Source organism: Zonotrichia leucophrys, chromosome 26, assembly GCF_028769735.1.
Source record: "Zonotrichia leucophrys gambelii isolate GWCS_2022_RI chromosome 26, RI_Zleu_2.0, whole genome shotgun sequence".
NCBI lineage: Eukaryota > Metazoa > Chordata > Aves > Passeriformes > Passerellidae > Zonotrichia > Zonotrichia leucophrys.
Window position 1 is genome coordinate 2,692,147 of NC_088195.1, and position 13,814 is coordinate 2,705,960.

General features: G+C 48.6%; 2 protein-coding genes across 4 annotated transcripts in view; both read left to right on the forward strand.

The window, feature by feature from the left end:
• ZC3H11A (zinc finger CCCH-type containing 11A) overlaps positions 1 to 7,861 on the forward strand; it is a 39,221-nt gene extending 31,360 nt beyond the window's left edge. For all 3 annotated transcript variants that reach the window (XM_064733025.1, XM_064733026.1, XM_064733027.1), the window contains 4 exons: positions 34 to 343; positions 4,269 to 4,411; positions 4,917 to 4,981; positions 6,768 to 7,861. In XM_064733025.1, the coding sequence (XP_064589095.1) occupies positions 34 to 343; positions 4,269 to 4,411; positions 4,917 to 4,981; positions 6,768 to 7,068 (819 nt within the window). In that variant the 3' untranslated portion in view covers positions 7,069 to 7,861. The remainder of the gene's footprint in view (positions 1 to 33; positions 344 to 4,268; positions 4,412 to 4,916; positions 4,982 to 6,767) is intronic.
• A 2,093-nt stretch (positions 7,862 to 9,954) lies between these two features.
• On the forward strand, positions 9,955 to 13,485 carry SNRPE (small nuclear ribonucleoprotein polypeptide E). Its single transcript, XM_064733013.1, has 5 exons — positions 9,955 to 10,238; positions 10,405 to 10,431; positions 11,207 to 11,269; positions 12,095 to 12,173; positions 13,288 to 13,485. Exons 1-5 carry the CDS (start codon positions 10,185 to 10,187, stop codon positions 13,341 to 13,343), a joined length of 279 nt encoding a protein of 92 aa, XP_064589083.1. The 5' UTR covers positions 9,955 to 10,184; the 3' UTR covers positions 13,344 to 13,485.
• Positions 13,486 to 13,814: the final 329 nt, after the last annotated feature.

The window sequence follows — 13,814 nt, forward strand, 5'->3', positions numbered from 1 at the left end:
AAAAACCCTCTTGGTGTTTTTTTCCCCTGTCAGAATTCAGGGAATTCTGGAATTCAGGTGAAGAGCCTGGAGGAAATCATGTGGGAGAAACGGCAGCAGAAGCAGCGGCAGGAGGAGAAGCTGCAGCAGGGAGCTGGGGCAAACCCGGCTGAAATCCAGGAAAAAAACCAGGATAAAAATAAAAACCAGGAAAAACCCTCAGGATCAGGGAGCCCCGAGGCTGCTGTGGGCTCAGCCCAGCTGGGCAGGAGGAGAGGAGGGAAAAGCGGCGAGGATGGAGCGGGAACTGCAGAGAAGGAGCCGGGGAAAAAGGGAGCTCAGCTGCCCGAGAGGAGGGGCAGAGGTGGGGCTGCTTATGGGAATCATTTTGGGAATGGTTTTTTGTGGGTTGGGATTTAGGGGAATGCTCTGTGTGGGGTTGGGAATGTTCTGTGTGGGGTTGGGGTTTAGGGGAATGGTTTTTGTGGGGTTGGGAATGATCTGTGTGAGGTTGGGGTTTAGGGGAATGGTTTGTGTGGGGTTGGTATTTAGAGGAATTATCTGTGTGGAATTGGGGTTTGTGGGAATGTTCTGTGTGGGGTTGGGAATGTTCTGTGTGGAATTGGGGTTTAGGGAAGTGTTCTGTGTGGGGTTGGGGTTTAGGGGAATGATCTGTGTGGGGTTGGGGTTTAAGGGAATGGTTTTTGTGGGGTTGGGATTTAGGGAAATGATTTGTGTGGGGTTGGGAATGTTCTGTGTGGAATTGGGGTTTAGGGAAATGATCTGTGTGGGGTTTGTGGGAATGATCTGTGTGGGGTTGGGAATGTTCTGTGTGGGGTTGGGATTTATGGCAGTGGTTTGGGTTTGGGATGTTCTGTGTGGGGTTGGGGTTTAGGGAGCTCAGCTGCCCGACAGGAGAGGCAGAGGTGGGGATGTTTATGGGAATCATTTGGGTTGGGGTTGGGTTTGGGATGTTCTGTGTGGAGTTGGGGTTTGTGGGAATGCTCTGTGTGGGGTTGGGAATGATCTGTGTGGGGTTGGGGTTTATGGGAATGGTTTTTGTGGGGTTGGGGTTTAGGGAAATGATCTGTGTGGGGTTGGGATGTTCTGTGTGGGGTTGGGGTTTATGGGAATGCCCCATGTGGGGTTGGGATTTAGGGAGCTCAGCTGCCCGAGAGGAGGGGCAGAGGTGGGGCTGCTTATGGGAATCATTTGGGGTTGGGGTTGGGTTTGGGATGGGCTGTGTGGGGTTGGGGTTTAGGGGAATGATCTGTGTGGGGTTGGGAATGGTCTGTGGGGTTGGGGTTTAGGGGAATGGTTTTTGTGGGGTTGGGATTTAGGGAAATGGTTTTTGTGGGGTTGGGAATGATCTGTGTGGAATTGGGGTTTGTGGGAATGATCTGTGTGGAATTGGGGTTTAGGGGAATGATTTGTGTGGGGTTGGGATTTAGAGGAATTATCTGTGTGGGGTTGGGAATGGTCTGTGTGGGGTTGGGGTTTATGGGAATGGTTTTTGTGGGGTTTGGATTTATGGCAGTGGTTTGGGTTTGGGATGTTCTATGTGGGGTTGGGAATGATCTGTGTGGGGTTGGGGTTTAGGGAAATGATCTGTGTGGGGTTGGGGTTTGTGGGAATGCTCCGTGTGGGGTTGGGGTTTAGGGAGCTCAGCTGCCCGAGAGGAAAGGCAGAGGTGGGGCTGGGATGTTTTGGGATTGGGGTTGGGTTTGGGATGGTTTGTGTGGGGTTGGGGTTTAGGGAAATGATTTGTGTGGGGTTGGGAATGATCTGTGTGATGTTGGGGTTTAGGGAAATGTTCTGTGTGGGGTTGGGGTTTGTGGGAATGGTTTGTGTGGGGTTGGGAATGTTCTGTGTGGGGTTGGGGTTTAGGGGAACGATATATGTGGGGTTGGGAATGATCTGTGTGGGGTTGGGGTTTAGGGGAATGGTTTTTGTGGGGTTGGGGTTTAGGGAAATGATTTGTGTGGGGTTGGGAATGTTCTGTGTGGGGTTGGGGTTTAGGGGAATGATCTGTGTGGGGTTGGGGTTTGTGGGAATGGTCTGTGTGGGGTTGGGAATGTTCTGTGTGGGGTTGGGAATGTTCTGTGTGAGGTTGGGGTTTAGGGGAATGGTTTGTGTGGGTTTAGGAATGATCTGTTTGGGATTGGGGTTTGTAGGAATGGTCTGGAGGTGAGATTTATGGGAGTGTTTTGGGGTTGGGGTTTATGGGAATGCTCTGTGTGGGGTTGGGATTTAGGGAGCTCAGCTGCCTGAGAGGAGAGGCAGAGGTGGGGGCTTGATAAAGGGATTTGATAGATAAAGGGATTTAATAAATAAAGGGATTTGATAAAGGGATTTGATAGATAAAGGGATTTAATAAATAAAGGGATTTGATAAAGGGATTTGATTGATAAAGGGGTTGATAAAGGGATTTGATAGATAAAGGGATTGGATAAAGGGGTTTGGTTGATAAAGGGGTTTGATAGATAAAGGAATTTTATAAAGGGCTTTGATTGATAAAGGAATGGATTCGATTAATAAAGGAAGGGCTTTGATAAATAAAGGGACTTGGTCAAGGGGTTTGATAGATAAAGCAATTTTATAAAGGTGTTTGACTGATAAAGGAATGGATTTGATTGATAAAGGAATGGATGTGACTGATAAAGGAATGGATTTGACTGATAAAGGAATGGATTTGATTGATAAAGGAATGGATTTGATTGATAAAGGAATGGATGTGACTGATAAAGGAATGAATTTGACTGATAAAGGAATGGATGTGACTGATAAAGGAATGGATTTGATTAAGGAATGGATGTGATTGATAAAGGAATGGATTTGATTAAGGAATGGATGTGATTGATAAAGGAATGGATGTGATTGATTAAGGAATGGATTTGGTTGATAAAGGAATGGATTTGATTGATAAAGGAATGGATTTGATTGATAAAGGAATGAATGTGACTGATAAAGGAATGGATTTGATTGATAAAGGAATGGATTTGACTGATAAAGGAATGGATTTGATAGATAAAGGGATTTAGTAAATAAAGGGATTGGATAAAGGGGTTTGGTTGATAAAGGGGTTTGGTTGATAAAGGAATTTTATAAAGGGATTTGATAAAGGGGTTTGGTTGATAAAGGGATTTGATAGATAAAAGGATTTAATAAATAAAGGGATTTGATAAAGGGGTTTGATTGATAAAGGGGTTGATAAAGGAATGGATTTGATTGATAAAGGAATGGATTTGATAGATAAATTAATTTTATAAAGGTGTTTGACTGATAAAGGAATGGATTTGATAGATAAAGGAATGGATTTGATAGATAAAGGGATTTAGTAAATAAAGGGATTGGATAAAGGGGTTTCGTTGATAAAGGAATTTTATAAAGGGATTTGATTGATAAAAGGATTTGATAGATAAAGGGATTTAATAAATAAAGGGATTTGATAAAGGGGTTTGATTGATAAAGGGATTTTATAAAGGGGTTTGGTTGATAAAGGGATTTGATAGATAAAGGGATTTGATTGATAAAGGGATTTAATTAATAAATTAAATTTATTTATTTAATAAATTTAATATTTAATATTAAATTATTTAAATTATTAAATTTATTTAAGGGATTTCATAAAGGGGTTTGGTTGATAAAGGGATTTGATTGATAAAAGGATTTGATAGATAAAGGGATTTAATAAATAAAGGGATTTGATAAAGGGATTTGATTGATAAAGGGGTTGATAAAGGGATTTGATTGATAAAGGGATTTAATAAATAAAGGGATTGGATAAAGGGGTTTGGTTGATAAGGGGGTTTGATTGATAAAGGAATTTTATAAAGGGATTTGATAGATAAAGGAATGGATGTGATGGATAAAGGAATGGATTTGATTGATAAAGGAATGAATTTGATTGATAAAGGAAGGGATTTGATTGATAAAGGAATGGATGTGATGGATAAAGGAATGGATGTGACTGATAAAGGAATGGATGTGATTGATAAAGGAATGGATGTGACTGATAAAGGAATGGATGTGATTGATAAAGGAATGGATTTGATTGATAAAGGAATGGATGTGACTGATAAAGGAATGGATGTGACTGATAAAGGAATGGATGTGATTGATAAAGGAATGGATGTGATTGATAAAGGAATGGATGTGATTGATAAAGGAATGGATGTGATTGATAAAGGAATGGATGTGATTGATAAAGGAATGGATTTGATAGATAAAGGAATGGATGTGATTGATAAAGAGGTCTGACAGATCATTTTTCCCTTTTCCCCCCCCAGCCAAGCCCAGGGTGTCCCTGGACGCCAGAGCCCCTCCCAAGCAGCCCCTGAAGAGGAAGGGCCCCGAGTGCCCCCCGCCTGCTGTGGTGGCAGTGAAGCCTCTCAGTGCCACCAGCGGGCACAGCCCGGGCTGCCCAGCCAAGGTGAGGCCCCAAATTCCCCAAAAAAACCTGGAAAATTGAAATGTTCTCCATTTCTCCCAGCCCATTTCACCCCACGGCTCTCGGGGACAGCACATTCCTGCTTTGGAGGCATCTCCAGAATTCCCTGCTGGGATTTGGGGATATTTTGTCCTTTCCAAGGCAGAAATTCCTTAAAAAAAAACAAATTCCTCATTTCAGGAATGCCCTGCTTCAGGTGAGGTAGAAAAAGAAGAATCTCCTAAAATTTGGGATTTTTCCTCATTTCAGCAATGCCCTGCTTCAGGTGAAGAATCCCCTAAAATTTGGGATTTTTTAGATCCTAAAAATTCTCAGGTTCTCCAAAATTCCCTGCTGGGAGTTGGGAATATTTTCTCCTTTCCAAGGCAGAAATTCCTTAAAAAATCTAAATTCCTCATTTCAGGGATACCCTGCTTCAGGTGAAGCAGAAAAAGAAAAATTTGGGATTTTTTTAGATCCTAAAACTTGTCCTGCTCCTCATTGCCAGGTTGTTCCCACTTCTCCTGAGGTCAGCCTGGGCTCCAACCCTCGGAGGGAGAATTCCCAGAACAGGTAACCCCAAATCCCAAATTCCAAATTCCAAATCCCAAATCCCAAATTCCAGATCCCAAATTCCAAATCCCAAATTCCAGATCCCAAATTCCAAATCCCAAATTCCAAATCCCAAATCCCAAATTAATCCCAAATTCCAGATCCCAAATTCCAAATCCCAAATTTCAGATCCCAAATCCGAAATTCCAAATTCCAGATCCCAAATTCCAAATCCCAAATTTCAGATCCCAAATTCCAAATTCCCATTTCCCTCCTGCCCCCAGGGATGGGATGTGGGCACCAGGGGAAATGCCAGCTTTGGGGGAAAGCAGTGCCAAAATCCTACAGAGGAACCAAAATTGCAATTCATGTGTGTGCTTTGGGGTTCCTACAAATGCTGCACTCCCCAAAATGGATCCTGCACCCCAAAATTGATCCTGGAATTGCCAAAATTGATCCTGGGCTCCCAAAATTGATCCTGGAGTTCCCAAAACTGATCCTGAACTCACAGAATTAATCCAGGACTTTCCAAAACTGATCCTGGACTTGCCAGAATTGATCCTGGATCTCAGAATTGGTCCTGGGCTCCCAAAATTGATCCTGAGCTTCCCAAACCAATCCAAGACTTCCCAAAAGTGATCCTGGACCCCAGAATTGATTCTGGAGTTCCCAAAACTGATCCTGAACTCACAGAATTAATCCAGGACTTTCCAAAACTGATCCTGGACTTCTCAAACCAATCCTGGACTCCCTAAAACTGATCCAGGACCCCACAGCCAATCTAGGATTTCCCAGAACTGATCCTGAACTGCTAAAATTGATCCTGAACTTCCCAAACCAAATCCAGGACTTCCCAAAACTGATCCAGGACTCCCCAGATCCATTCTCAGCCCCCCAAACCCAATCCAGGGCTCCCCAACCCAATCCAGGCCTGCCCAAACCCAATCCAGGACTCCCCAAATCCAATCCCAGCCCCCCAAACCCAATCCAGGGCTCCCCAAACCCAATCCAGGCCTCCCCAAACCCAATCCAGGCCTCCCCAAACCCAATCCAGGACTCCCCAAACCCAATCCAGGACTCCCCAAATCCAATCCCAGCCCCCCAAACTGGTCCAAGGACTCCCCAAATCCAATCCAGCCCCCCAAATCCAATCTAGGGCTCCCCAAACCAAATCCAGGACTCCAATATCCAGACTGGTCAAACTGGATCCCTCCAAATCCAATCCAGGACTCCAAAACTTACCTGAATCCAGAATCATCCTGACATTCCCAAACCAATCCAGGCTCCCCAAATGGTCCAGGACTCCCCAATCCAATCAGGCCTGCCCAAACAAATCACTGCCCAAATCCAATCTAGGGCTCCCAAACCCAATCCAGGGCTCCCCAAATCCAATCTAGGGCTCCCCAAACCCAATCAGGGCTCCCCAAATCCAATCTAGGGCTCCCAAACCCAATCCAGGGCTCCCAAATCCAATCTAGGGCTCCCCAAACCAAATCCAGGACTCCCCAAATCCAATCTAGGGCTCCCCAAACCCAATCCAGGGCTCCCCAAATCCAATCTAGGGCTCCCCAAACCCAGTCTAGGGCTCCCCAAACCCAATCCAGGACTCCCCAAACCAAATCCAGGACTCCCCAAATCCAATCCCAGTCCCCCAAATCCAATCTAGGGCTCCCCAAACCAAATCCAGGACTCCCCAAACCCAATCCAGGGCTCCCCAAACCCATCCCAGCCCTCCCCCTGCAAACCCAAACCCTCAGCCTCGCCCTCAGTCTCCCCCACGCTGACTCCTCCCTTCTGCTCTCCCCAGCCCTGAGCTGCAGCCTGGCACCCAGGGCGATTCCATGGCACAGTCAGAGGTGTCTGGATCTTCCTCCTCATCCTCCTCATCCTCTTCATCCTCCTCATCCTCCTCCTCGCTGGAGGCTCCCCTGAAGCTGCGGCGCCTGAGCTCGGCCGGCGGCGCCAAGGCCGCGCTGTCGGTGGAGGACGACTTTGAGAAACTCATCTGGGAAATCTCTGGGGGAAAACTGGAGGCAGAAATCGACCTGGATCCAGGCAAGGATGAGGATGCTCTGCTGCTGGAACTGTCTGAGATGATTGACAGCTGAGAGGGGAGGTTTTGTTGGAAAAAAAAAAGGAAAAAAGACGCGACACCAAAAAAAAAAAACCACCCTGAAAAAGCAACATTTTGTCCTCACCTCCCACAAAAATCCTGTAAATGTTGTTGGATCTGTGGAGGAGACCCTGCCCCAGCTGGAAGCACAGTTGGATTGTTTAGGATTAGGCAGAGTCTGCTCTCTGTTATCCCAAAATTCCGGGCTGAGTTTGTCCCCCCACGGGACAGGACAGAGCACTTGGAACGCCCTGAGGGGCCACAGATCCCATCTCCAGAGCTCCCTCCTGCACAGAAAATCCCCAAAAAATCCCTGGAGTTACTGTGTCAACTCTGGGAGCCACGGATGGACTCGCATTTGGGGGGAATTCAGGGAAAAAGAGGCAAAATCTGAGCAGGATTTTGGACCAAAGCCTGCCAGGGTGAGCCTGGCTTGTGGGATTTTTTCCATGGGGGAAAGCAAAAATTCCTCCTGGGATTTGGGAAAAGGAACATTGCTTCAAGTGCCTCTGGGTTCTGAGGATTTCTCCCTGCAATGAACTTCTCACATCCAGCTGGGATCATTTTGGGAGGGGAAAAAAGAAAAAGCACCTGGAATGTTCCCTCTTGGCTGCTTCCCTCTTTTCCAGCCCTTTGGAGATGGGATTGAGTGAAATCCCCGTGGGGTTTTTCTTTTTTTTTTTTCAATTTGTTTTGAGATTTGTTTTTGTTTTTTCTGTAAATATTTTATTCTTCCATTTTATATTTGTATGATTCTATTTAAGGGATTAAAGGTAGGCTGCTCACTGTGCTGTGTCCGTGGGGTTTTTTTAAGGAATGGTGTCAAAGAGATTGGGAATTCAGAGTGTTAATTAGGAATTAATGAGGGGAGGGGAATCCTGAGGGAGCTGGGAAGGGTTTGGAGAAATTTGGAGAAGGTTTGGAGAATCCTGAGGGAGCAGGGAAGGGTTTGGAGAGTCCTGAAAGGAACCAGGGAAAGGTTTGGAGAGAATCCTGAGGGAGATGGGGAAAAGTTTGGAAGAATCTTGAGGGAGCTGGGAAGGGTTTGGAAAAATCTGGAAAGGATTTGGAAAAATCTTCAGGAAGGTGGGAGGGGTTTGGAGAATCCTGAGGGAGCTGGGAAGGGTTTGGAAAATCCTGAGGGAGCTGGGAAGGGTTTGGAGAAATCTGGAGAGGATTTGGAGAATCCTGAGGGTGCTGCGGAAGGTTTAGAGGAGCTGAGGGAACCAAGGAAGAGTTTGGAGAATCCTGAGGGAGCTGGGAAGGATTTGGAGAAATCTGGAAAGGGTTTGAGGAGTCCTGAGGGAAATGGGAAGGTTTGGAAGAGCTGAAGGAACCAGGGGAAGGTTTGGAGAGTCCTGAGGGAACTGGGAAGGGTCTAGAGAAATCTGGAAAGGGTTTGGAGAGTCCTGAGGGAGATGGGAAAGGTTTGGAAGAGCTGAGGGAAACAGGAAACAGTTTGGGAAAAATCCTGAGGGAGCTGGGAAGGGTTTGGAGGGTCTGAGGGAGCTGGGAAGGGTTTGGAGGGTCCTGAGGGAGCTGGGAAGGGTTTGGAGAAATCTGGAAAGGATTTGGAGAGTCCTGAGGGAGCTGGGAAGGGTTTGGAGGGTCCTGAGGGAGCTGGGAAGGGTTTGGAGGGTCCTGAGGGAGCTGGGCAGGGGCTCAGCCCGGAGCAAAGGAGGCTCAGGGGGAATTTCTGGCTCTGCACAACTCCCTGCCAGGAGGGCACAGCCGGGGGGGATTTGGGATCTCATCCCAGGGAACAGGGACAGGAGGAGGACACGGGACATGGGAGACGTTTCAGGATTTTTTAGCTTCCTTGTTGAGGGATAAATAAACAGGAAAGCTCCGACGCTGTAAGAACACCAAAATCACTTTATTTTAAAGTTGGGTGCTTTAGGGCATAGCTCTGAACCAGTGGAACATTTTTCGGTCATTTTTTTCGATGAATTGTGGTTATTAAACCCAAATAAAAGAATGGCATAAAAACTCGTAATGCTAGCAAGAAAAAGCTCTAATAAGAGCCAAAAAATAATAATTTAAAAAAACCCAAAACGGCCGCCCTCACAGCGCCGCTATCCCACAATGCCTCGCGCTCTGCTCTCCCCTCACACCGCCACTATCCCACAGTGCCCCGCGGTGCCATCCCCTCACACCGCCATTATCCCCTCACTGTTCCTCCACTATCCCACAGTGCCCCGCGGTGCCATCCCCTCACACCGCCATTATCCCCTCACTGTTCCTCCACTATCCCACAGTGCCCCGCGGTGCCATCCCCTCACACCGCCATTATCCCCTCACTGTTCCGCCACTATCCCACAGTGCCCCGCGTTCCTTCATCCTTTCACACCGCCGCTATCCCCTCATACCGCCACCATCCCACAGCGCCCCTCACGGTGCCGTTCCTGTTCCGCCACTATCCCACAGTGCCCCGTGTTTCCCCATTCTATTCCTCCACTATCCCACAGTGCCCCGCGTTCCTCATCCTGTTCCGCCACCATCCCACAGCGCCCCTCACGGTGCCATTCCTGTTCCTCCACTATCCCACAGTGCCCCGCGTTCCCCAGTCTATTCCTCCATTATCCCACAGTGCCCGTGTTTCCCCATTCTGTTCCTCCACTATCCCACAGTGCCCCGCGTTCCCCATCCTGTTCCTCCACTATCCCACAGTGCCCCTCACGGTGCCGTTCCTGTTGCGCCATTATCCCACAGTGCCCCGTGTTTCCCATTCTATTCCTCCATTATCCCACAGTGCCCCGCGTTCCTCATCCTGTTCCGCCACCATCCCACAGCGCCCCTCACGGTGCCATTCCTGTTCCGCCACTATCCCACAGTGCCCTGTGTTTCCCCATTCTATTCCTCCACTATCCCACAGTGCCCCGTGTCCCCTCCCCATCCTGTTCCGCCGCTATCCCACAGAGCCCCTCACGGTGCCGTTCCTGTTCCGCCATTATCCCACAGTGCCCGTGTTTCCCCATTCTATTCCTCCACTATCCCACAGTGCCCCGTGTCCCCTCCCCATCCTGTTCCGCCGCTATCCCACAGTGCCCCGCTCTCCTCCATCCCCTCACGCCGCCGCTCTCCCCCAGCGCCCCGCGGCCCCGCGCAGCCATGGCGTACCGCGGGCAGGGCCAGAAGGTGCAGAAGGTGATGGTGCAGCCCATCGTATCCTGCCGCCATCATTCGGGGCACCGGGGGAGCGCGGGGAGGCCGCGGGGAGCGCGGGCGGGAAGGGAGCGGGGCGGGCGGGTTCTATGGCGGGGTCCCCTCAGGGGTGCCCGGGGCTCCCGGCTGTGCTGTGCTGTGCTCTGCCCTTAACGCTCGGCTCCAGAACCTGATCTTCCGCTACCTGCAGAACGTGAGTGAATCACCGCGGGGAGAAACCCTAAATACCACCCGGTGCCAGCCCTGCCATGGCAGCGACACCGTCCCCTGGGCCAGGCTGCTCCTGCCCGCCATGGGACACCCAGGGATGGGGATTCTGTGGGAATGACTCTGGAGTCCTAAACTAGGATTTTTAAATGAAATTATGGAATTCCATAAATTGGGGTTTGAAGATCCCCAGTCTTGGGGAATTGGGGATGGAAGATCCTAAGGATCATCCCATTCCCACCCTATATCACTTCCCACAGTCCCAGGGTGCTCCAAACCCCATCCAGCCCTGGAGGCTCCCAGCGATCCAGGGGCAGCCACAGACTCTGTGGGAATTCCAGGGCAGGATTTCTTCCCAATTTCCCACCCAAAGCAGCTCAGGGAATGCTGGAATGGGTTGGGTTGGAAGGGATCATCCAATCCCATGGGCAGGGACACCTCCCATTATCCCAGAGTGTCATTTGATTAATTTTCTCTTTTATTCCCTGTCCAAGCTGGCCTGGGACACTCCCAGGGATGGAGCAGCCACAGCTCCTCTGGGAGTTCCATCCCACCTCCAACCAGAGAGCAATTCCTTCCCAAAACCTCATTTAAACCCCATTTTTTTTTTCACTTAATCCACCCAAACACCAGAACAGCCCCTACTGCTCCTCCCCTTGCCATCCCACGGGACATTCCTTGGGTACCCCCTGTGATTTGGGGGTGGGGATGGACCCTGAACCCCCCTGAACCCCCTCAGAGGTGATTTTGGTGCCTTGCAGAGATCCAGGATCCAGGTGTGGCTCTATGAGCAGGTGAACATGAGGATCGAGGGCTGCATCATCGTGAGTGCCACTGTCCCCTTGTCACCCCTCTGCTCTGGGGTCACCCCAAACCCCTCCCCTGCTCTGGGGTCACCCCTTTGCCTTCTCCCCTCCCCTAAACCCATTTCTGTCTTGTGCTTCTCCTGGCAATTGCAGGTTTTGGGGTTTATTTTGTTTTTTTTGGGGGAGGGTGTTGGGGTTTTTTGGATTTTTTTTAGTTTTTTTTCTTGGATGTTGGAGTTTGTTGGGGGTTTTGAGGGTTTTCTAATTAAGTTTTTTGAGTTTTGTTTTGTATTTGGTTTTTTGAGGGGGTTGAAGGTTTTTTTTTTTGGAGGTGTTTGTTTTGTTTTGGGGTTTTTTTGGGGGGTTTGGGTGGTTTTTTAGGCTGTTTTGGGGTTTTTTGGAGATTTTTAGGGTTTTTTGAGGGGATTTTTTGGATTTGGGTTTTTTGTTTGTTTTTTGGGGTTTTTTGATTTTTTTTTTTAATTTTTGGGGTTTTGGTGGTTTTTTTTGGGTTTTTTCAGGTTTTGGTTTTTTTTTTGTTTGGGATGGGTTTATTGGGTTATTTGGTGTTTTTTGAGGTTTTGGGGTGGTTTTGATTTATTTTTTGCTTTTTGGGTTTTTTTTGGTTTGGGGTTTTTTTTTTTTAATTTTTGGGGTCTTTTTTTTAATTTTTGGGGTTTTTTTGGGTTTTTTTCAGGTTTTTTTGGGTGAGTTTATTGGGTTATTTGGATATTTTGTTTTGGAGGTGTTTTGGTTTATTTTTTGTTTTTTTGAGGGGTGATTTGGGGGTTTTTTGGGGGTTTTTTTGGGAGGGTTTCACTGAAGCTGGTGCTGCTCCTGCAGGGCTTTGATGAGTACATGAACCTGGTGCTGGACGATGCTGAGGAAATTCACTCCAAAACCAAATCCAGGAAACAGCTGGGTAGGGCAGGGGGGAGGGGAAGGCTGGAACTGGGGGGTGGGATGGGGGATTTGGGGCTGGGGTCCTGAATTTCAGGTGGGGGATCCTGGAATCCAGATGTGGGACTTTAAATCCAGGGTTTGGGGCTGAAATCCAGGTTTTGGGGCCAGGCTCCAGCTGTGGGATTGGGATCCAGATTTTGGAACCAGGATCCAGGTTTTGGGGTTGGAATCCAGGTTTTGGGATTGGGATCCAGCTGTGGGATGGGGCTCCAGTTGTGGGGTTGAAATCCAGTTGTGGGATTGGGATCCAGCTGTGAGACTGGAATCCAGGTTTTGGGGCCAGGCTCCAGCTGTGGGAATGGGATCCAGGTTTTGGGATTGGAATCCAGGTTTTGGGGCTGGGATCCAGGTTTTTGGGATTAGAATCCAGCTGTGGGATTAAGATCCAGGTTTTGGGATTGGCCTCCAGCTGTGGGTTTGGAATTCAGGTTTTGGGATTGGGATCCAGGTTTTGGGGCTGGAATTCAGATTTTGGGATTGAGCTCCAGCTGTGGGACTGGGATCCAGCTGTGGGTTTGGAATTCGGGTTTTGGGATTGAGATCCAGGTTTTGGGATTGGGATCCAGGTGTGGGATTGGGATCCAGGTTTTGGGGCTGAAATCCAAGTTTTGGGGCTGGGCTCCAGCTGTGGGATTGGGATCCAGGTGTGGGATTGGGATCCAGGTTTTGGGATTGGGATCCAGCTGTGGGATTGGGATCCAGGTTTTGGGATTGGGATCCAGGTTTTGGGGCTGGAATCCAGCTGTGGGATTGGGATCCAGGTTTTGGGGCTGGAATTCAGATTTTGGGATTGAACTCCAGCTGTGGGATTGAGCTCCAGCTGTGGGATGGGATCCAGTTTTTGGGATTGGCCTCCAGCTGTGGGACTGGGATCCAGCTGTGGGTTTGGAATTCGGGTTTTGGAATTGAGATCCAGGTTTTGGGGCTGGGATCCAAATTTTGGGGCTGGAATCCAGCTGTGGTTCTGGGCTCCAGCTGTGGTTCTGGGCTCCAGCTGTGGTTCTGGGCTCCAGCTGTGGTTCTGGGCAGGTTTGGGGCGCTCCCACCCCAATCCCGCTGCCGTTGGGTTCCAGGTCGGATCATGCTGAAGGGAGACAACATCACCCTCCTGCAGAGCGTCTCCAGTTAGGGGCAGCAGCTCCAGCTGGGAATGGGACTGGGAGCTCTGGAAAACGGGATGAGCCACGGGGGAAAGCCCTCAGCTCCTCTGGGAACCGTGTTTTGTAGTTGGGGCTTTTCTTTGGGGAATAAAATGGGGTTTTGTAACAAAATCCGGGAGTGGGGTTTCAGTCTCGGGGTGGGGGAAATGATTTCCTAAAGTTTTTCCCTGTGGGGGTTCAAGTTTTCCCAGATCAAGCTCTTTATCCCCAAAACAATCCCTTCTTCCCCAAATCATTCCCATCTTCCTAAAACCCACCCCTTCTTCCCAAAAACAATCCTTAATTGCCCAGAACAAATCCCTTTCCCCAAAAAATCCCTTTATCCCAAAACAAATCCTTTCTTCCCAAAGCAAATCCCTTTTTCCTAAAGGGAAAAACCAGTCCCTTCTTCCCCACAAAAAAATCCCTTATTCCTAAAAATAATCTTTTTGTCCACAAAA